This window comes from Rana temporaria, chromosome 1 (genome assembly GCF_905171775.1).
Source record: "Rana temporaria chromosome 1, aRanTem1.1, whole genome shotgun sequence".
Classification (NCBI taxonomy): Eukaryota; Metazoa; Chordata; class Amphibia; order Anura; family Ranidae; genus Rana; species Rana temporaria.
Genome location: NC_053489.1, coordinates 650,695,933 through 650,717,277, shown reverse-complemented (window position 1 = coordinate 650,717,277; position 21,345 = coordinate 650,695,933). Strand labels below are relative to the sequence as shown.

The following is a 21,345-nucleotide window of genomic DNA, read 5'->3' as shown; positions in this document are numbered from 1 at the left end:
GACCCCTGATCTAGATCCGCTGCTTGTAATCTATTGGTGGGCCTGTTATGGAAAATATTAGATTGTTCCCCCTTAATATGACCCTCAAGATCAACATCGATTACCAACTTTTACATCAGATTTTTCCAAATGTGATTTGCAGTCGTTTCACCATCAGTGATATGTTTTCCCTTTTTCTTTTTCAGTGGACTTATCATTCCGGAGAAGGAAAGTAACGAGTCTGTTCCGGAAGTTGCTGCTACCTCTGGTTACGCTCTTTTACATTTCTTCAGTGACGCCGCCTACAACCTGACTGGATTTAACATAGGCTACAGGTAAAACGGTTCAACTCCACACTGACGGTGTGTTCTGTACAGCATATCTAAGACTACTTTTTAGATGTGGATCAAGATGTCATTTTTTCACAGGAACATATGTTTTCTTTTTTTCCAAGTTGACACTCTACATAATTGACTGACGCCTTTACAGCTCTGACAGCTGAAACCTAAATATCAGCAGACGTGTTATGTGTAATTAGGATTCTGTGTGTGTCACTATTCACAGAAGCCGCTGAGATTCCCCGCTATCTGTTGTGCTCCGTAGAGTTTCCCGTATGTCATCCCGGCACTGGATGGTACTGACACTAAATCTGTGGGGCTTATTTCCATATTCTCTGTCCCAGAGCCAGGAAACCAAGAGGCATTGATGCACAACGTTATTGCTTCTTCAATGCAGATCATCTTTTAGAAAAAAAATATTCCCAAATTAAAAAATAAAATACAAAATTTACTATTCATGTACTAGTTTTGCTTCTTAATATTTGACAGCGCCTGAACTGATGCCTTTAATACCTTTTTATGTCATTTACACCTTTTTAACCACTAGCTGTCCAAGCCATTTCTGACACTTCTCTAATGCATCATTTTTGTTTTTTGTTTTTACTAGATAATTTCTTAGAACCCCCAAGCATTATATATTTTCTGAAAGCAAAAAAAAAAATTGTTACACAATATTTACATGTTTGTTTACCCACTTGCCAACTGCCCAACTGTAAGGCTGCATTCACATTGTAACGCCGCGTATGCGGCGTATTTTGCCGCGATTTGTGTAACTTTTTTTTTTTTTCCCCCCACAAATCATTTCCATTGCTGTCTATGGCCGAACGCCAATGCCGCCTGAAAAAAAGGGTCCGGGACTTGTTGGCAGGCGTACGGCGTTTCGGCGTTCGGCGTGAGATGTGAACCATCTCATAGACAGCAATGGAAATTCGCCCCTCCAGCGTGTCGGGCGTTTTGTCGCCTAGGTGTGAATGGAGCCTAAATGTACATCATTACTTTGACGTTTAACTGCTTGCCGACCTGCCGCCGCAGTTATAAGGCGGCAGGGCGGCTCCCCTGCGCGAGAGCCCGTAGCTATACGTCTGCTATTGCACAGGCCACTAGGTGCGCGCCGCCCGCTCACCTCCGACTCCCGTGCGCGTGCCCGGCGGGGGCACCCGCGATCGCTCGTTACAGAGCGGGGAACGGGAGCTGTGTGTGTAAACACACAGCTCCTGGTCCTGTCAGGGAGAGAAATGATGATCTTCTGTTCATACAATGTATGAACAGAAGATCAGTCATTTTCCCTAGTGAGGCCATCCCCCCCTACAGTTTGAACACACCCAGGCACACACTTAACTCCTTCCTCGCCCCCTAGTGTTAACCCCTTCACCGCCAGTGGTATTTTTATAGTAATCCAATGCATTTTTATAGCACTGATCGCTATAAAAATGCCAATGGTCCCAAAAATGTGTCAAAAGTGTCCGCCATAATGTCGCACTACCGAAAAAAAAATCGCTGATCGCCGCCATTACTAGTAAAAAAGAAATATTAATAAAAATGACATAAAAATACCCCCTATTTTGTAAAAGTTATAACTTTTGCGCAAACCAATCAATTTTTTTCGATTTTTTTTTTTTTTTATGTAAAATATGTAGAAGAATACGTATCGGCCTAAACTGAGGGAAAACGTTTTTTTTTATTTTTTTTTTATATATTTTTGGGGGATATTTATTATAGCAAAAAGTTTAAAATCGTATTATTTTTCAAAATTGTCGCTCTATTTTTGTTTATAGCGCAAAAACTAAAAACTGCAGAGGTGATCAAATACCACTAAAAGAAAGCTCTATTTGTGGGGAAAAAGAATGCCAATTTTGTTTGGGAGCCACGTCGCACACCTCTGCGCAATTGTCAGTTAAAGCGACGCAGTGCCGAATCGCAAAAAGTGCACTGGTCTGTGACCAGCAATATGGTCCAGGGGTTAAGTGGTTAAAGTGGTTGTAAATCCCTACAGATTACTTTGACCTACAGGTAAGCCTAGATTTAGGCTTACCTGTAGGTGAAACAAATATCTCCTAAACCTACACGGTTAGGAGATATTTCCAAGAAAGACAGCACCGATGTCTATGTTGAATGCGCCGTAGACAACGGCGCGCAGGCCCACTGAGCATGCCGCTACCAACGGCGATCATGCCATTAGTGACGGCTCCCGCGCGCATGTGAGGTGTCATCGCTGCTCCGGCCAGTCACAGTGCCGGAGCAGCGATACCCATTTAAACATTTTATTTAATTTTTTTACGCGGTTTATTTCTTTCTTTTTTTTTTTTTCTTTATTGCTATCACAAGTGAACAGCATCCCTTGTGATACACAGGCCGTGACAGGTCCTCTTTGTAGAGAGATTTGGGGTCTATTAGACACCAGGGGCCAGATTCAGGTACCTGCGCCGCGGCCTAACATATCCCGTTTACGTTACACCGCCGCAAGTTTTCAGCGTAAGTGCTTGATTCACAAACACTTGCCTGTAAACTTACGGCGGTGTAACGTAAAGGCGTCCGGCGCAAGCCCGCCTAATTCAAATGGGGCGTGTACCATTTAAATTAGGCGCGCTCCCGCGCCGGACGTACTGCACATGCTCCGCTTTGAAATTCCCGCCGTGCTTTGCGCGAAGTGACGTAATTTTTTTGAACGGCGACGTGCGTAACGTACTTTCGTATTCCGGGACGACTTGCGCAAAAAAAAATAAAAAATTTAAATTCGACCTGGGAACGACGGCCATACTTTAACATGGCTCGTCTAAAGTTAAGCCATGTAAAAGCAGGCTTAACTTTGCGAGGGGAAAAAACGACTAGCGATGACGTAACGAACGCGAAAACCTTTGTGGATCGCCGTAAAAGCTCATTTGCATACCCGACGCTGGAAAACGACGCAAACTCCACCCAGCGGCGGCCGAAGTATTGCAGCCTAAGATCCGAAGGCGTACGAAGCCGTAAGCCTGTCGGATCTTAGCCAAAAGCCGTCGTATCTTGTTTGTGAATCACAAATTAAGATACGACGCGGCAAATTTGAAAATACGCCGGAGTATCAGTAAATACTCCGGCGTATCTCTTCTGTGAATCTGGCCCCAGATCTCTCATTTGCCTTCCAAAGCAGCTGACCAAACCCAGATTGGTTTGATCAGATTCTTTGACTAGCTGGTAATGGCTTGTTTTCAGCAAACCGAAACCGACAAAATCCACATTGCTTCCAGTATCCTAGATTACAGGGATGATCAAGGAAATTCCATTCCTCCCTCATCTCTATGGTCAGCTGGCGGAACTGCTGGTTTCAGTCCTGGGGTCCCAGTTGGAAAGGGAGAGCCCAGGAAGGCAGCAGAAGATGAAGGGGTGTTTAAGCACCTTTTGCCGCATGTAAAAGTGACCCAGTGGTGGTATTGGCTATACATTTTTATATTGATTGATTGGATTGATTTTACATTAACCATGTAAAAACAGGCCCCATAACATTTTTACTGCTACCGGGCAGCTCTCCTGTGCAAAATAACATATATACATGTGATTCTGCACTTCCACCTGCAGGGGGCATGACACTTCTGCTGTGATTACAGAAGCTGATCTGCGGGTGCTGGGTGCCGGTGTGTTGTCACATTCTGCTCCCCGTCACAGATTGCTCCGGAAGTGGCGTTCTGTCGCCGCCATCTTGCTACACCCCACTCCATTGCACAGTAATGATAGAGTGTGAAGGGGGCCAACGGATATCGTCTTACACCCACCGGAGTTTTAGATTTCAGTTATTTTCAACACAAAATGGAGCTTATATGCTTAAATACAGTGTTTGAAAATCTGATTGTTTACATGTTAAATTTTTAAAGCAGCAGCAAACCTGCTGACCTTACATGGTTGCTAATGTCACAGAACACCTCTGATTTTCACATTTAACATGTAAACAGTCCGTCGGATTTACAAATACTGTATTTAAGCATATAAGCTTAGTTTTGTGTTAAAAATAACTGTGAAATCGAAAACTCCGGTGGCTGTAACAAGATGTCCGCTTGCTCCCTTCACACTCTATCATTACTGTGCAATGGTGTGGGGTGTAGCAAGATGGCGGCGAGGAAACGTCACTTCCGGAGCAGTCTATGATGGGGGAATGGAATCTGACACTACACCGGCACCTGCCGATTGTCAGAAAAACACATGAAACTGATATCTGCCTACGTAAACATGGCAGGTCTCTGTTCTGACATGATACAATCCATATCTTTCCTTAGTAAAAGCAGTACATACAGTACACTCAAACAATGGCTAGGCACACGTATAACCCTTTGATCGCCCCTCCTGTTAACCCCTTCCCAGCCAGTGTCAGTACAGTGACAGTGCATATTTTTAGTCCTTGATCACTGTATTAGGGTCACTGGTTCCCTCAAAGTGCCGGTGTCCGATTGTCCGCCACAATATAGCTATAAGTCGCAAATAGCCACTATTACTAGTATTAAAAAAAATCCATAGTCTACAAACGTTGGAACGTTCACGTAAACCAATCAATATACATCTGTTGGGATTTTTTTTTTATAACAAAAACATGTAGCAGAATACATATTGGCCTGAATGTATGAACAAATTCGATTATTCTTTTTTTTTTTTTTTTTTTTTTTTTTTTTTTTCGGATATGTTTTATACGAAAGAAAAAAATATTGCCCCCCAAAAAAACCCACAGAGGTGATCAAATGGCACCAAAAGAAAGTTCTACTTGTGGGGGGAATTTTTAATTACATTTTGTAACGAGACCCTTGCTCGCTCGCTTCCGCTCTCCCGACACTCCTCTGCTACTATTGAGTCAGCTTGCAGATCGCAACGTCTGATGGTTCGGTCATCCAAGGCTCCGGGATCCGAACTACAGCTATGTGCCGTTCGGGATCCATTAGAACAAAACACCAGGCAGGCTGTATGTAAGTTCAAACAGGAAGACCTTTATTGGAAGTACACAACACACTTTTAAACAGAATTTGGAACATCCCACCCCCAACAATCGCTTTCCTATTGGTCAATTGTAAAGTACATGTAGTCCTCCTTCAGGTCCTCCTTAGCCATGCAAATGAGGACTTGAAAATGAGTCAGCAGGGATTGGTCCGATAGCTTGAATGGAGGGACTGTTATGTGTAATGAGACAGAAGCCCCAGGGGGCAATCAATGTACACAATAGCCAGACACAGAACAATGGAGCCGTCTGGAGCTTTAAGACAGGGAAGAAGACCCCCACTGTGTAACAGATTTCAAGGAGGAACACTTCTGCATTCCAAGGTCCATGACACATTTTATTTGGGTACAGCTTTCCACAATCACTAAAAAAGTATTGCAGTGCCGTATTGCAAAAAATGGGGGGTAAATCTTCTGCAGGGCAAGTGGTTAAAGAGCATTGGTAGCTCTTAACCACTTGCTCTAAACCCTCGGATGTACGGGTATGTCCTAAGGGCAACAAGTGACTAAACAGTGTGGATGACTTGTACATCTTCTGTACCTCTTTCCCTTTATGACAAAAATGTAATAAAAATCTATTATTAGACATGGAACACCTTTAGGGAAATGATTATGACACCGGATATTGCTGTAATGTCCTCTATAAGAGTCAGTTTATATCTATGCACATGCAGTCATTTCTTTATAATACACATTTTTGCTTGTGATTCTCTTACACTGATCTGCTTTTGTAAGGCTAAAGTAGAACTCCAACCAAAACTTTTTTTTATTCTTACTGTAGGATGGAGAAGGAAGAGGTTCTGTCAGGTTTTTATTGCTGATAAAAATAGATTTGTTTCCTCTCACGTTCTGTTGTCACTTGGACAGGAAGTGAGAAGAATTTCTCCAACGGGGGGACACAGCATTAAAAGCGTTTTTATTAGTGAATAGGGGCTTGAATTGGTCTGTTTTCCTGCTGGAGAGCGAGAGCCTTGCTTCCTGTTTGCTAACAGATGAGCTGCTGCTCTAGGTGAGTCCGCTCTCACGGTCTTCCACTCCTCTCACACGTTCGGATGCAACAGCTCGGCTCCTCAAGCTGAATATACTGCAAAATCAGAAACGTCCAGACAAGCTGCACATCCGGAAAATCATCCGTCTTTATTCCATGTATAAAAACGCATTTCACGCTTCCACTAGCACTCAATCATGATTAAAGTGGTTGTAAAGACAGATTATTTTTTTTTAACTTGGAGTGATACTATAGGTTACAGTGTTATTTAAAAAAAAAAACAAAACAAAAAAACAAACATGTCATACTTGCCTTCACTGTGCAGATCATTTTGCACAGAGTGGCCCCGAATGTCGTTTTTAGGGGTTCCCCGGCTGCTCTCTAGGCTCCTCCCCGCTTCAGATAACCCCCCTATGGGAAGCTCTTTCCCAAGGGGGTTACCTGAGTCCTTCATTTGGCGTCCATGGATTTGATTGACAGCAGCGGGAGCCAATGGCTGCGCTGCTATCAATCTATACAATGAAGAGCCGAGAACCCAAACCCATCCAGCGCATTCTCGAAGCGGGACTTTCCAGGGCTCAGGTAAGTAAAACAGGAGGCGGGGTTAAGATCCCTTTCACACAGGAGTTTTTCAGGCGGTTTAGCGCTAAAAATAGCGCCTAAATACCGCCTGAAAAACTCCTGCCCTGCAGTCTGTGTGCTTTCACACTGAGGCGATGCGCTGGCGGGACTGCTCCAAAAGTCCTGCCAGCAGCATTTTTGGAGCGGTGTGTTAACCGCTCATTCGCCGCTCCTTCCCATTGAAAACAATGGGACACCATGGCTATACCGCCGGGAATGCGCCTCTGCAGAGACACATTGCGGGTGGTATTAACCCTTCTTTGGCCGCTAGCGGGGGGTTAGGACCGCACCACTAGTGGCCGAATACTGCCGCAATTCCACGGCAAATACTGCCACCGCACCTCCCGCCCCAGTGTGAAAGGGGCCTAACTGTCAGATGTTTTTTCACCTTAATGCATGAGATGCATTAAGGTGAAAAAACATGAGGGTTTACAACCCCTTTAATGTATTCTGCGCATTGAGATAAAAAGCCTTCTGTGTGCAACAGACCCCCAATACTTAACTGAGCCCCATCTCGATCCACTGTTGTCCACGAGTGGCTCGGCCGTCTGGGTCTCTCCCTCCTGATTGGCTTAGACACAGCAATGGCATGCAATACCAAGTTGCTGCTAACAAAGCAAATAGAATTTTGTCATGCAGTAAAAAGGGGATGAACTCCAGAGATAAAATAATTTTCCCGCTCTACAGGACTCTGGTCCGGCCGCATCTGGAGTATGCTGTCCAGTTCTGGGCACCAGTCCTCAGGAAGGATGTACTGGAAATGAAGAGAGTACAAAGAAGGGTTAATAAAGGGTCTGGAGGATATTAGTTATGAGGAAAGGTTGTGATCACTGAACTTATTCTCCCTGGAGAAGAGACGCTTGAGATGGGATATGATTTCAGTTCACAAATACCGTACTGGTGACCCCACAATGGGGATAAAACTTTTCTGGGCTTTTAAAAAGACACGTGGCCACTCACTAAAATTAGAGGAAAAGACATTTAACTGGAAACTGCGTAGTGGGTTATTTACGGTAAGAATGTGAAATTCCCTTCCACAGGTGGTGGTCTCAGCCGGGGGCACCGATAGTTTAAAAAACGATTAGATAAGCACCTGAACTACCACAACATACAGGGATATACAATGTAATACTGACATATAATCACACACATAGGATGGACTTGTGTCTTTTTTTCCAATTTCACCTACTATGTAAGGAGAGAGCGGGGGCGGGGTCAAACCACGGCTTTGTGTCTGAATGGATACAAGGAGCTGTGGCTTGGCTGCCTCCATAGCAAACTGCTTGCTGTAAAAGGCACTTGGCAGGAGGAAGGAGACAGGAGCACCGAAGAGGGATCCGAGAAGCGGAGGATCGGGGCTGATCTGTGCAAAACTATTATACAGAGCAGGTAAACTAAGGCCCAGATTCACAAAGACTTACGAAGGCATATCTCCAGATATGCCGTCGTAAGTCCGAATGGCCGCCGTCGTATCTATGCGCCTGATTCATAGAATCAGTTACGCATAGATTTGGCCAAGATACGAGCGGCGCAAGTCTCCTACGCCGTCGTATCTTGGGTTGAAATAACTACGCTAGCCACTAGGTGGCGCTTCCTGGATTTCCGCATTGAATATGTAAATGAGCAAGATACGCCGATTCACGAACGTACTAAGCCGTTTATGCAAGACATACACCGGCGTAAAGATAAAGCTGGTCTCTAGGTGGCGCAGCCCATGCAAAGTATGGACGTCGGAACAAGCGTATCTTTTTACGTTGTTTGCGTAAGTCGTACGCGAATAGGGCTGTCGTATCTTTGGGCGTAAATACGACGTGATACTGTGCATGCGTGCGCATGCGCCGTTCGTTCGGCCATGCATCTACATGGGGTCAAGCCTCATTTCAATACAACACGCCCCCTACCAGCCTACTTTGAATTACGCGCGCTTACGCCGGCCCATTTACGCTAGGACGCAAGTGGTTAGTGAATACAGCACTTGCCTCTCTAAGTTGTGGCGGCGTAGCGTAAATACTATATAGAGGTCGGCCGATATATCGGTCGGCCGATATATCGGCCGGCCGATATATCGGCCGATATTTGGCCGTTTTTAAGATATCGGCATCGGCCGATTATTGTGAAAATTCGGCCGATTTTCGGGTGCTAAACTCTGCTGACCAGTGCCCCGCTCCACCTACAGCTACAGCAGCACGAGAAATCATTCACCCGCGCCGCTGATAGCCTGCGCCGGCCCCTATAGGAGAAGAGAAACAAGTTTCAGTAGAGCCGCCCAGCCCCGCCCCCCGACTTTGGCGGGCTATAGCAGAGGAAGAAAGCATCAGCAAGCATGTCACAAGCCCGAGCCGCTGCTGCCTGTGACTAGTAACTCCCCCCCTCCTCAGCAGGTGATCGTGGCCAGCACTACCTCCTCTTCCTTCCTGCATGGATGGAGGGTAAGTGAAAAAAGTAATGTGTTAGAAGAACACAGTGGACGAGTTTCTGCTAAGAGAACTGGTACAAACAGCTTCTGTCTGCAACATTCTTCTTTGAGGCATCCAAACCCCCCCCCCCCCCCCCCCCCCTCTGCTTATCTCCAGAAAAATAAGGGGAGATGTTTAGTTGAGAAGAGGAGAATTTAGGAAAAGCTGATTTCAGCACAGCGAAGGCAGAGTACTCATAATGTAATGGGCTCACTGGAAGGATCAACAGATATTTTTCCTGTCCTTGTAGATTTTTTTACATTGAAAAAACATAATGAAATGTGCGTTTATTGCAGAAATGTACAACATATATGGTTTCTTCTTTGCCCAGACATCGCTTTAGTGCAATACCTTGGTGCCTGCCACACTTTTACCTGAAATTGTCTTTATACTGAATTGCCAAATGTGCCCCCTGTAGACTTTAATCTGCTTTGATGGGACACCTGGCTAAGACTGACAAGCTGCCATTGAGTTGCATTGTGAAAATGGATGAGGATAACTCTGGGTGGATATGAGCCTCTTCACAATGTAACTCATCCTCATCCATTTTCACAATGCATCTTCATCCCCGCCACAATGTATCCCCCCACCCATGGCCAGCTCTATCCATCCCCCCTCCACAACGCATCCCCCACCCACGGCAAGCACCATCCATCCATCCCACACTCAGCACCATCCATCCATCCCACACTCAGCACCATCCATCCCCCTCCACAACGCATCCCTCACCCACGGCCAGCACCATCCATCCATCGCCCTCCACAACGCATCCCCCACCCATGGCCAGCTCCATCCATCCCCCTCCACAACGCATCCCCCACCCATGGCCAGCTCCATCCATCCCCCCCTCCACGACGCATCCCCCACCCATGGCCAGCTCCATCCATCCATCCCCCCACCCATGGCCAGCTCCATCCATCCATCCCCCCTCCACAAAGCATCCCCCACCCATGGCCAGCTCCATCCATCCCCCTCCACAACGCACCCCCCACCCATGGCCAGCTCCATCCATCCATCCCCCCTCCACAAAGCATCCCCCACCCACGCCCAGCACCATCCACCCCCCCCTCCACAATGCATCCCAATCCAAAAATCGGCCCAAAATATCGGCCGCAAAAATCGGCATCACATATCGGCCATCGGCCGCCCCGATTTCTAAATATCGGCATCGGCATCGGCCAGAGAAAAATCCATATCGGTCTACCTCTAATACTATACGCCCGCGCAACGTAGAGCGGCCGTACGTGAACCTAGGCCTAAGACGTTACAATCACTTTAAGTGCTAGTGGAAACGCGTTGATTTTTCCCTCGGTCCCCCCAGGGTTTATATATGGTGTATGATGGAGATTTTATACGTGGAATAAAGGATGATTTTTCGGATGTGCATTTGTCCGGGCTTTTCTGATTTTCCAATCCTTGCTTCCTGTGCTGCCACTATCGCAGGAAATGTTTGTAGATCTCCCCTATGAGAATACAACCACTAGTAAATACGTGGCAAGACTCGGAATCCTGCCTTACCTTTCTTAAAGAATGACCTACTATTTGCTAAAGTCACATTTCAATGCAATGTATTGCCCCCCTGCATGTTTCCTTTGGTTTATGGTATTCACATGATTTCCTTTATGTTGCAGCATTGACACGTGTCCCAACAACTGCTCTGGACGGGGGATGTGTGTGGCGGGGAATGGCACCGGAGTGTACTGTGATTGTACTGAGAACTGGAAAGGAGAGTCATGTGACATCCCGTACTGCCAGGACAGCTGCGGAGAGCCCGATCGTGGGGTGTGCAATCTGAATGGCACCAAGGGATGTGTCTGCAACCCAGGCTGGCAGGGTGAGTTCCAGCAGACTTCTTCCTCTGCCAAGGAATCGTTCATATAAAGTAGATCCACCCAAGTATAATGGTCATGAGCAAACAATATGTAGGCTGCCTTTGCAGGCTTCTATGTGTTGGTGTAAGTTTTCTGGCTTCCATACTCTCACTAAGGGAACCGGAATCATTATAAACGTAAGGAACTTTGACTTTACTGTGCCTCGTTCACTTCATACTTTAATGCAGCGTTCCACCCATAAATGGAACTTCCACTTTTTGGAACGCCCCCCCAACCCGCCCCCCCTTCGGTGTCACAATTGGCACCTTTCAGTGGGGAGGAGGGTGCAACTACCTGTGTAATCCAGGTATTTGCTCCCACTTCCGGGCATAGGACACCCTGGGGACCTACGCCATGTCCGGCGCCAACTCTGTCCTCCCCCGCTGTCTTCTAGGAGACAGAGGTCCCAGAAGACAGCAGGGACCAGTGGGATCGCGCAGTGCGACTCGCGAATGCGCAGCAAGGAACGAGGCATCAAAGCTGCAAGGCTTTACTTCCGGATTCCTTTACCGAAGATGGCGGCGGCACCCGAGAGCCGCGGGGAAAGATGAGCTTCTGGTGCCGACATCACGGGCGCCCAGGGCAGGTAAGTGCCCATATATTAAAAGTCAGCAGGTGCAGTATTTGTAGCTGCTGACTTTTTTAATATTTTTTTGTCTGGCGGAACTCCGCTTTAAGTTTTTAAAGCAAACTTTACACTCACCGGCCCCTTTATTAGGCACACCTTGCTAGTACCGGGTTGGACACCCTTTTTCTTTCTGGACTGGCTTTATTCTTTGTGGCATAGATTCAACAAGGTGTTGAAAACATTCCTCAGAGATTTTGGTCCATAGTGACATGATAGCATCACGCAGTTGCTGCAGATTTGCCGGCTGCACATCCATGATGAGAATCTCCGTTCCTCCACATCCCAAAGGTGCTCTATTGGATGAGATCTGGTGACTGTGGAGGACATTGGAGTACAATGACCTCATTGCCCAGTGGTGAGATGATTGGAGCTTTTTTTAACATGGTGACATTATCCTGCTGGAAGGAGCCATCAGAAGATGGGGACACTGTAGTCATAAAGGGACGAACATGGTCAGCAACAATACTCAGGTAGGTCGTGGTGTGTAAACGATGCTCAATTGGTACTAAAGGGGCCCAAAGTGTGTCAAGAAAATATCCCCCACACCATTATACCACCACCAGCCTGAACCGGTGATACAAGGCAGGATGGATCCATGATTTCATGTTTACACCAAATTCTGACTCGACCGTCTGAATGTCGCAGCTGAAATCGAGACTCATCAGACCAGGCAATATTTGACACAACGTGACACGCAGTGTGGTCTTGTGCTGCTGTATCCCATCTGTTTCAAGGTTCGATGTGTTGTGCGTTCAGAGATGGTATTTTTCATTCCTTGGGTGTAACGAGTTATTGGGTGTACGAGGTATATGGTTATTTGAGTTACTGTTGCCTTTCTATCATCTTGAACCAGTCTGACCATTCTCATCAACGATGATTTTTCCCCTCCACACGACTGACTGCCTCTCACTGGATATTTTCTCTTTTTCGGACCATTCTCTGTAAACCCGAGAGATGGATGTGCGTGGAAATCCAAGTAAATCGTTAACTTAGACCTCCCCGTCTGGCACCAACAATCATGCCACGTTACAAGCCACTTAAATCTCCTTTCTTCCCCATTCTGATGCTCGGTTGGAATTTTAACAAGTCCTCTTCACAAGGTCTAGATGCCTAAATGCACTGAGTTGCTGGCATTTAATTGGCTGATTAGCAATTTGTGTTACCAAGCAATTGAACAGGTGTACCTAGTAAAATGGCCGGTGAATGTAGATTCTGTAGTTTTGCATTTTTCAGCCATGGGTTGAAGGAAAGAAAATGACTTGTCTTTGTTGATGTGGAATCCCTTCTGCTGCACTAATGTATTCTGACAGCTGGAAATTTCCCCGCCACCAAAATACAGTGGGGGTTATTTACTAAAGGAAAATCAACTTTGCACTACAAGTGCACGTGAAATTGCACTGAAAGTGCGCTTGGAAGTGCAGTCGCTGTAGATCCGAGGGGGGCATGCAAGTAAATTAAAACAGCATTATAGCTTGCACATGATTGGATGATAAAATCAGCAGAGCTTCCCCTCATTTCAGACCTTCCCCTCAGATTTACAGCGACTGCACTTCCAAGTGCACTTTCAAGTTAAAGTGGAGGTTCACCCTAAAAACGATTTTTTAACACTAGAGGCAGCATAGTAAGGGCATATACTTTTGGCAAGTTTTTTTTTTTTTTTCTTCGTACTTACCTTTATATTCTGATTTGGTCCAGGGCTTCCGCGTTCTGATGACTCCGGGACTGTGCGTTCCTATCTCTGCCTCAGGCTTGCGGGACTGGGCGTTCCTATCCTCTCGTTGGATGATTGACGGCTTGTGAAACAGGTGACCTGTCACACAATGCGCGTCACCAGATTTCCGGAAATACCCTGCGCTGTGTAGAGCTGACTGCGCAGGCGCCGTATAGTCCCGACTTGCAGCTCGGCTATTTCTTGACATCTGGTGATGCGCGTTGTGCGACAGGTCACCTGTTTCACAAGCCGTCAATCATCCAACAAAAGGATAGGAACGCGCAGTCATCGGAACCCGGAAGCCCTGGAGAAAAACAGATTATAAAGGTATGTACAGAGCAAAAAATAAATAAAAATACGCCGAATGTAAATGCCCTTACTATAATGGATCTAATGTGTGTAAAATGTAATTTTTTTTTTTTTTGGGTGAACCCCCGCTTTAACTTAAAGTGGATTTGCCTTTTGTAAATAACCCCCAATGATCACTGCTGGTGGTTATAGCTGCTGGCAGTGATTACATGGAAAGAAACACCTGACAGGCTAGTTGTTTTGAAGTTGATTGGGGGATCAACTTCAGTACAACCAGCCTGCCCATAGATGTGGATGCTGATCCGCCATTAAAGGACAACTGTACTTATTGTACAGTTGTCTAAAGTTAGGACTTTTAGTGATGTGCCATAACAACTAATTATCATTATGTTGTGCAGCCATTGAAAGCTAATTGGTTGCCATTGTTTTTGGATTTATTGTTGGACATGAATTCCTGTGTGTTACTCTCTCTGTAGACGTTTATTGAAGGTGGGGGTCACAGCTTTATATGTATTATTTTGGCTTTTTCAGGTCCCGGCTGTTCAGTCCCAGTCCCAGCCAACCAGTCGTTCTGGACCCGAGAAGAGTTCTCTTCCCCACAGCTGGCCCGAGCGTCTCACAAGGCCGTGGCGGTGGATGATGTCATGTGGATTGTGGGCGGCTACATGTTCAACCATTCCAATTACCAGATGGTTATGGCGTGAGAACCAGATTTATTTCTATATTGTGTTTGCAAGTACATAGAGGAAGTATAGTTATTTTAAAGAGCTGCCAGACACGTAACAGGAAGATAGAATTAATGTCAGTCCTCTCAAAGGAGACATTACTGTATATTTTATTATAGGATTAGATTATATTTCATCTTCGTTGAACTGTGGCTGCATGTCGTGAGGACAGTAGGCAGCACCTAGAAGTAGTGCTAGGAAGTTTTATTTTATTAACATAATGCATACTCCACATTCAAATAAAAAAGGCCTCAGTTTAATTTTTCTGCCTCCTTGTCCCCCAACACTTACCTGCAGTCTGTGTACTCTACTGCTGGGTCCTCCAATTATTGCTAGCGTTCCGTCACATATGGCAACCCATCAGAATTGGTAACATAAGTGACGTTCCTTCCCACCATCTTGCTACACCCCGCACTCCTCCACAGTAATGATACACCGAGAAGGGAGCAAGCAGACATCTTGTTGCACCCACCAGAGTTTTTAATTTCACAGTTATTTTTAACACAAAATAGAGCTTATATGCTTAAATACAGTGGGCCGGATTCAGATACATTGGCGTATCTGTCCGGCCGGCGTAACGTATCTCCGATACGTTGCGTCGCTCTAACTTTGGGCGCAAGTTCTTTATTCAGAAAGAACTTGCGCCCTTAGTTACGGCGGCGTAACGTATGTGTTGCAGCTAGGGGTGCAACGGATCGTCACCGATCCGTGATCCGAACGGGCCACCCCGTTCGGATCGGCACACTCCACGATCCACGGAGCGCTCCGGAGCCTAGGCCTAGGAAAGTCCCCGGCTTCGGCCTAGCTCCGGAGCGGCGGCCATCTTGCTCCACCCAGTCTGCTTGCCAGAGCCCAGCGTGACACGCCTCCCCGGGGAGGCGTGTCACGCTGTGCACTGGGCTCTGGCAAGCAGACTTGGATACAGTGAATCACTGGTGTGAGAGGAGGGGGGGGGGGGGGGAAGAGCAAATTCAGGGGTGGATTATAAAGAGGAAGCAGGTGAGGCTGTTTGGGACTTGTTAAAGGTACTATCTTGATGTTTTTATATTATATTATATATATTTATATATGTATGTGTGTGTGTGTGTATGTATGTATATATATATATATGTGTATGTATATATATATATATATATATATATATATATATATATATATATATATATATATATATAATTTTTTTTTTCTTTTGGACCAATGAAAACTGACTTTTTTTTTTTTTTTTGCTGATCCGAAAATGATCCGATCCGTGACTCCTGATCCGAGGATCGATCCGATCCGTGAGTTTTTTGATCAGTTGCACCCCTAGTTGCAGCATAAGGCCGCGTAATTCAAATGGTGATGTAGGGGGCGTGTTTTATTCATATTTGGCTTGACCCCGCGTATTTGAAGTTTTTTTTTTTTGAACGGCGCATGCGCCGGTTGTGAAAACATCCCAGTGCGCATTCTCGAAAATCCGCCGCAAAACGTCATTGCTTTCGACGTGAGCGTAAATTACGTCTAGCCGTATTCGCGAACGACTTACGCAAACGACGTAAAAAATTCAAAACTTGGCGCGGGAACTACGGCCATACTTAACATTAGCTACGCCTCATATAGCAGGGGTAACTATACGCCGGAAAAAGCCAAACGCAAACGACGTAAAAAAAAGCGCCGGGCGGTCTTTCGCTTCTGAATCGGCGTAAATACTCATTTGCATATTCCTTGCGTAAAAATACGGAAGCGCCACCTAGCGGCCAGCCTGAAATTGCAGCCTAAGATCCGACGGTGTAAGACACTTACACCTGTCGGATCTTAGGGATATCTATGCGTAACTGAGCCGGATACGACTGGCCGGACTCAGAGATACAACGGCGTATCAGGAGATACGGCGTCGTATCTCTTTCTGAATCCGGCCCAGTATTTGGAAATCCGATGGACCGTTTGTTTACATGTTGAATTTTTAAATCAGCTGTGTTCTGTCACATTAGCAAACCTGTGAGGTCAGCAGGTTTGCGGCTGCTCTTAAAATGCAGTCTGTTGGATTTCCAAATACTGTATTTAAAACTCCAGTGGGTGTAACAAGATGTCCGCTTGCTCTCTTCTTGGTGTATCATTACTATGGAGTAGTGTGGGGTGTAGCAAGATGGCGGCGGCGGAACGTCAATACCGTTACCAATTCTGACGGAACACCAGTGTTTCATCAGATTCAAAACCAGAAGTGACGTTTAGTCACGGCTGGTGAAGTAGGCGCCGGACGTGGCATAGGTCGCCGTGGCAACCTATGCCCGGAAGTGGTAGAAAATGCCTGGATTACACAGGTATCTGCTTCCTCCTCCCTCCTGGGGGGAGGATTCCGAAAAGTAGAAGTTCCATTTTTGGTTGGAACTCTGCTTTGAGTATGGGCAAAGCTTTTTTTTTTCTTATACTTCTCTTATGGGTCACAGGAGTGAACTTACATTAACTTTTACTGTGACCCAGAGTGGCAGAGCCGCTCCAGTCTTAGGAAGGACCTCAACAAGAATGTCAGGCTCCACCTGGCTGTCTGCTAGCTCTGCCTCTTAGCACATTGCTGAGAGCTGGATCCTGATGCTCCAGTGAGCGCTGGAGACGAGGAGAGCGGTGACTCACAGTCAATGTTCTCTGCTCCAGTCAGACAGAGAACTGAGCGATCAGCGGTCATGTGATTACTCTTAGACCGGATGTGGGATGCATCACACAGAAGCTACAGCATAGATGTTTGTCTTTTTTTTTTTTTTTCTAAAACCTATATTTCTCCTTTAAAGTGAAAGTAAATGCTTTTTTTTTTTTTGCAACCTGCAAGGCAATGTCATAATGTGCAAGTATGTATCGCATAATAGCACATTATGTGAAACTTACCTGAAAACTAAGCCCCCCAGAGTCAGGACTGACATCTTCACCTGGTCTTCCTTCCGGGTTTGCTGACTCCGGCTGTGTGAGTGGCTAGAGCCACGATGACGTCACTCCCGCGCATTTGTGCAGGAGCCGCCACTCGACTCTGGAGGAACGGCACGGGTGTCTGTTTCTTCAGACCACATGCGCTGGTGACGTCATCGGCTGCATGTACAGCAAATATCTCCTAAACTGAACGCTTAGGAAATATTTACAGTACCTATAGAGAGCTAGTGACTGTCACTCACGGCTCTCTGCTCTGCGCCCCCCACCGCTCACTGAAACGCTGGGCTATAAAGGGGACGGGAGCGTCTGGCTCAAGCTCTTGGCAGCATGTTGAGCCAGGTGGTGGTCCAGGAATGTGGGCGGATCCTAACGCCATTGTCGCGATCTTGCCTGGACCAGCTTTGTGATGTCAGCAGACAGCGGACTTCAGCTCGCTGTCTGAAAATGGGTGACGGGAGTGCAGAACTAACTTTGGCTGTACTTCTTTAAATAAATAGTCATGACAAATATGCAATAACATGAGTATTTGTTAAAATTCTACAAGTTTCTACAAGTTTATGAAAGGTTTATGTCGGCTCCTTTTTATCTTTAGTAGCTATCCAAAGTCACACAATATCTTCCAACGTCTTTGTTTCCAGTGTTTGTGGTCAGACAGTAGCAGGGAACATCTCACCCCTGATTCTGAAGAATCCAACCATAGTAAATCAAGCTAAATATAAATCTTTCATGTGTAAGAAGATAACTTAAAGGCATAGTCTAGCAAAAATCTAATACAATGTACCAACAATAATAAAAAATTGTGCACTTAGTACATTTTTGCATTGAAACCTGCAGAGCTTTTCAACTGCGATCAGTGCAATGTATAGTCTCCTGCAGACTCCCATATAGACAGACTGTTATGGGACTGGAGGAAGTAAACAATGGACTACGTCTGCGGTGACGTCACCACGCTTCTGCGCCATTGAGATCTACAAATCCCTCAAAACAAAACGGAGCCCTGCGGTTCTTCCCCCAGTTTGAGGGTGGGGGTTGGGGCATGCTCCCGTGTTTCATGCCATACACACATATTTAGGTTAAGTTGAAACATAGTCTGCAAGGTGATCTAAGCCTTTAGGGACAAATATTTGGATTCTTGCATTAGCCCCGGTTTTGCTGGTTGTATATCGTTCTTGGATATCTAGTATTCTTTCACACTCCCTTGCAGCTTGTTCAGAAGACCTCATCCTTCCAGCTATAAAATCCAGAGAGTTGTAGATCCACAACATCAGGAGCCATAGTTTGCTTAGTTGTGCTGTGAAGCCCAGTATATTTCCAAGTGGATTTCGTGCAAGCATACGAATGGCTTTTGCCTTAAAAGTGGTTGTAAAGGCAGAAGGTTTTTTTAAGTTGGAGGAAGTAAAGTCCTGTTTTTTTTTTTTCTGACCTACAAAAGTAAAGGCATAGGGCCAGATTCTCAGAGGAGATACGACGGCGTATCTCCAGATACGCGGTTGTATCTCTGAGTTGCGCCGTCGTATCTATGCGCCTGATTCTTAGAATCAGTTACGCATAGATTTCCCTTAGATCCGACAGGCGTAAGTGTCTTACGCCGTCGGATCGTAACTGCATATTTACGCTGGCCGCTAGGGGCGTGTACGAAATATGTAAATCAGCTAGATATGCAAATTCACGAACGTACGCCCGGCGCAGTACAGTTACGCCGTTTACGTTAGGCTTTTCCCGGCGTATAGTTACCCCTGCTTTATGGTGGCGTAAGTGCGGCATACCAATGTTAAGTATGGCCGTCGTTCCCGCGTCGAAATTTGAAAATTTTACGTCGTTTGCGTAACTGGTCCGTGAATGGGGCTGGACCTAATTTACGTTCACGTCAAAACCAATACGTCCTTGCGGCGTATTAGGAGCAATGCACAATGGGAGATTTCCACGGACGGGGCATGCGCCGTTCGTGAAAAACGTCAATCACGTCGGGTGACAGAACATTTAAATAAAACACGCCCCCCTGTTCCAAATTTGAATTAGGCGGGCTTACGCCGGCCGATTTCCGCTACGCCGCCGCAACTTCATACAGCACTTGCCCGTCTAAGTTGCGGCGGCGTAACGTAAATCGGATACGTTACGCCGCCGCAAAGATATGCGGATCTATGTGAATCTACCCCATAATGTGCTAGTATGCCCTGCAAAAGTATAACTAAAAGCAAAACCCTCTCTATTTATCCTGTTTACCGTTATCAGTGAAACAAAAAAAATTCCCACATTTTAAATTGAAATTTCAGTCCCCCAAAATTATATATATTTTTTTTCAAGAATGGGTCTAGAGTTGGCGTGACATGTAGATAAACGTTTCTAACGTCATATTTTTTGCACTTTTACTTTCTTTAAAAATAATTACTCATTGTTCTTGGAAGCAGGCAGGTTCCATTTTGGCTGTGGGCATCTGAAGCCCTCCTGGTTTAATTTCCTGGATTTCTGTGCAGCCAACTACCCAGCATGCACCCCTAGATCCCACGCATTATTGCCTTAAGCCCCGTACACACCATCCGAAAATCGTACGAAAAATGCCAATTTCGAAACGATCGTACGATAATCGGATCGTTGGTACCGTGCTTTCGAAAGCCGACCAGGACAGTTCATCCAATATTATTCTATCGGACATGCACGGATCGTACGATTTTAGTTTAATCTGTACAGCTGTCGTTCAAAAATGCAATGCAAATGCATTACAATCACTTCCGATTTTTTATTCTGTCGTGCTAGAATTTTCGTGACTTTAGTAAACTCATCAGATTTGACGTGAGATTAGCATACGAAAAAAAAAAACGTACGGTCGTTCGTCCGATATTCGGATCGTGTGTACCGGGCATTAGCGAGGCCCTCCTTCCTGACAGGTTGCTATAACAACGTCGGTGCAAGTTCTCACCCCATTGTTATAGCAGCCTATCAATCAGAGTACAGGAGAGTAGAGGAAGTTTACAAGTCTCTCCAGCTGCCGCTGGGGGGTACTGTGTACCGTAGTGTTGCTGTGAAGTGGTGACAACAGTGCTTTGCTGAACAGCAGCAGCAATGTATACGGGGGGAGGCGGGCTTTTAGAATGTTTCCCCCGCACGCCCCCATTTTCCTATCCGCAGAGAAGAGAGCGCGGCTCTCTCATTAGGTTCGCCGCCCAGCTTCCTGCAGGATTTTTTTCCCTCCCCATTGCCTACAGCTCCCAGCATGCACTCCGCTGGGCTAACCCGTAATTTGCTATTTACAAATAAAGAAAGATTCTGGACTCCAGGGATACATGACGCTGCTATCCCAGAAACCCTTGCGAATTGCCTAGTGAAATAATCGCATAGGCTTGGGAAAGGAGAAAGTAATAGAGAAATAATAAAATAAGGTATTTACAAGCAAAAACAACAACAAAAAAAAAAAGCCCATTGTGAAAAGTGCTGCATGCCCTTGACGCATACAAAGTTGTCCCCAGAAAAGTAATTGATGGGAAATCTTCCAATGGGGGAAACTGGTTCTGGTGATCTGGGGGGCCCAAGGATTTCCCTTAATTTGCAGGGATTTCCTCTCACTTCCCATATGGCTATGGGACAGGAAGTGAAGGGCAATCTCTGCAATGGTAAAAAGCTGGTGGGAAAAAATAAAAAAATCTGACTGGTTATAATCCTCCCTTTCTCTATCTAAAATGAAAAAAAATAAAAAAGTTTGGCTGTAGTTCTACTTTATTGCAAAGTATGCATTAAGTTAAAAAGACCTTTAGGCTTTATAATCACTTAAAAATTAAAAATACAAAGCTTCCTGTGAATGGCTGAGAGGCACTCAGTCTGACTTGGGCAGACAGGATTCCTTTTTATGAATGAATACAGGGCTAAGGAGGAG

General features: G+C 45.7%; 1 protein-coding gene across 3 annotated transcripts in view; it reads left to right on the top strand.

Moving 5' to 3' along the window:
- ATRN (attractin) overlaps positions 1-21,345 on the top strand; it is a 337,196-nt gene that overhangs the window by 99,357 nt on the left and 216,494 nt on the right. For all 3 annotated transcript variants that reach the window (XM_040335496.1, XM_040335495.1, XM_040335497.1), the window contains exons 4-6: positions 186-314; positions 10,967-11,169; positions 14,386-14,554. In XM_040335496.1, the coding sequence (XP_040191430.1) occupies positions 186-314; positions 10,967-11,169; positions 14,386-14,554 (501 nt within the window). The remainder of the gene's footprint in view (positions 1-185; positions 315-10,966; positions 11,170-14,385; positions 14,555-21,345) is intronic.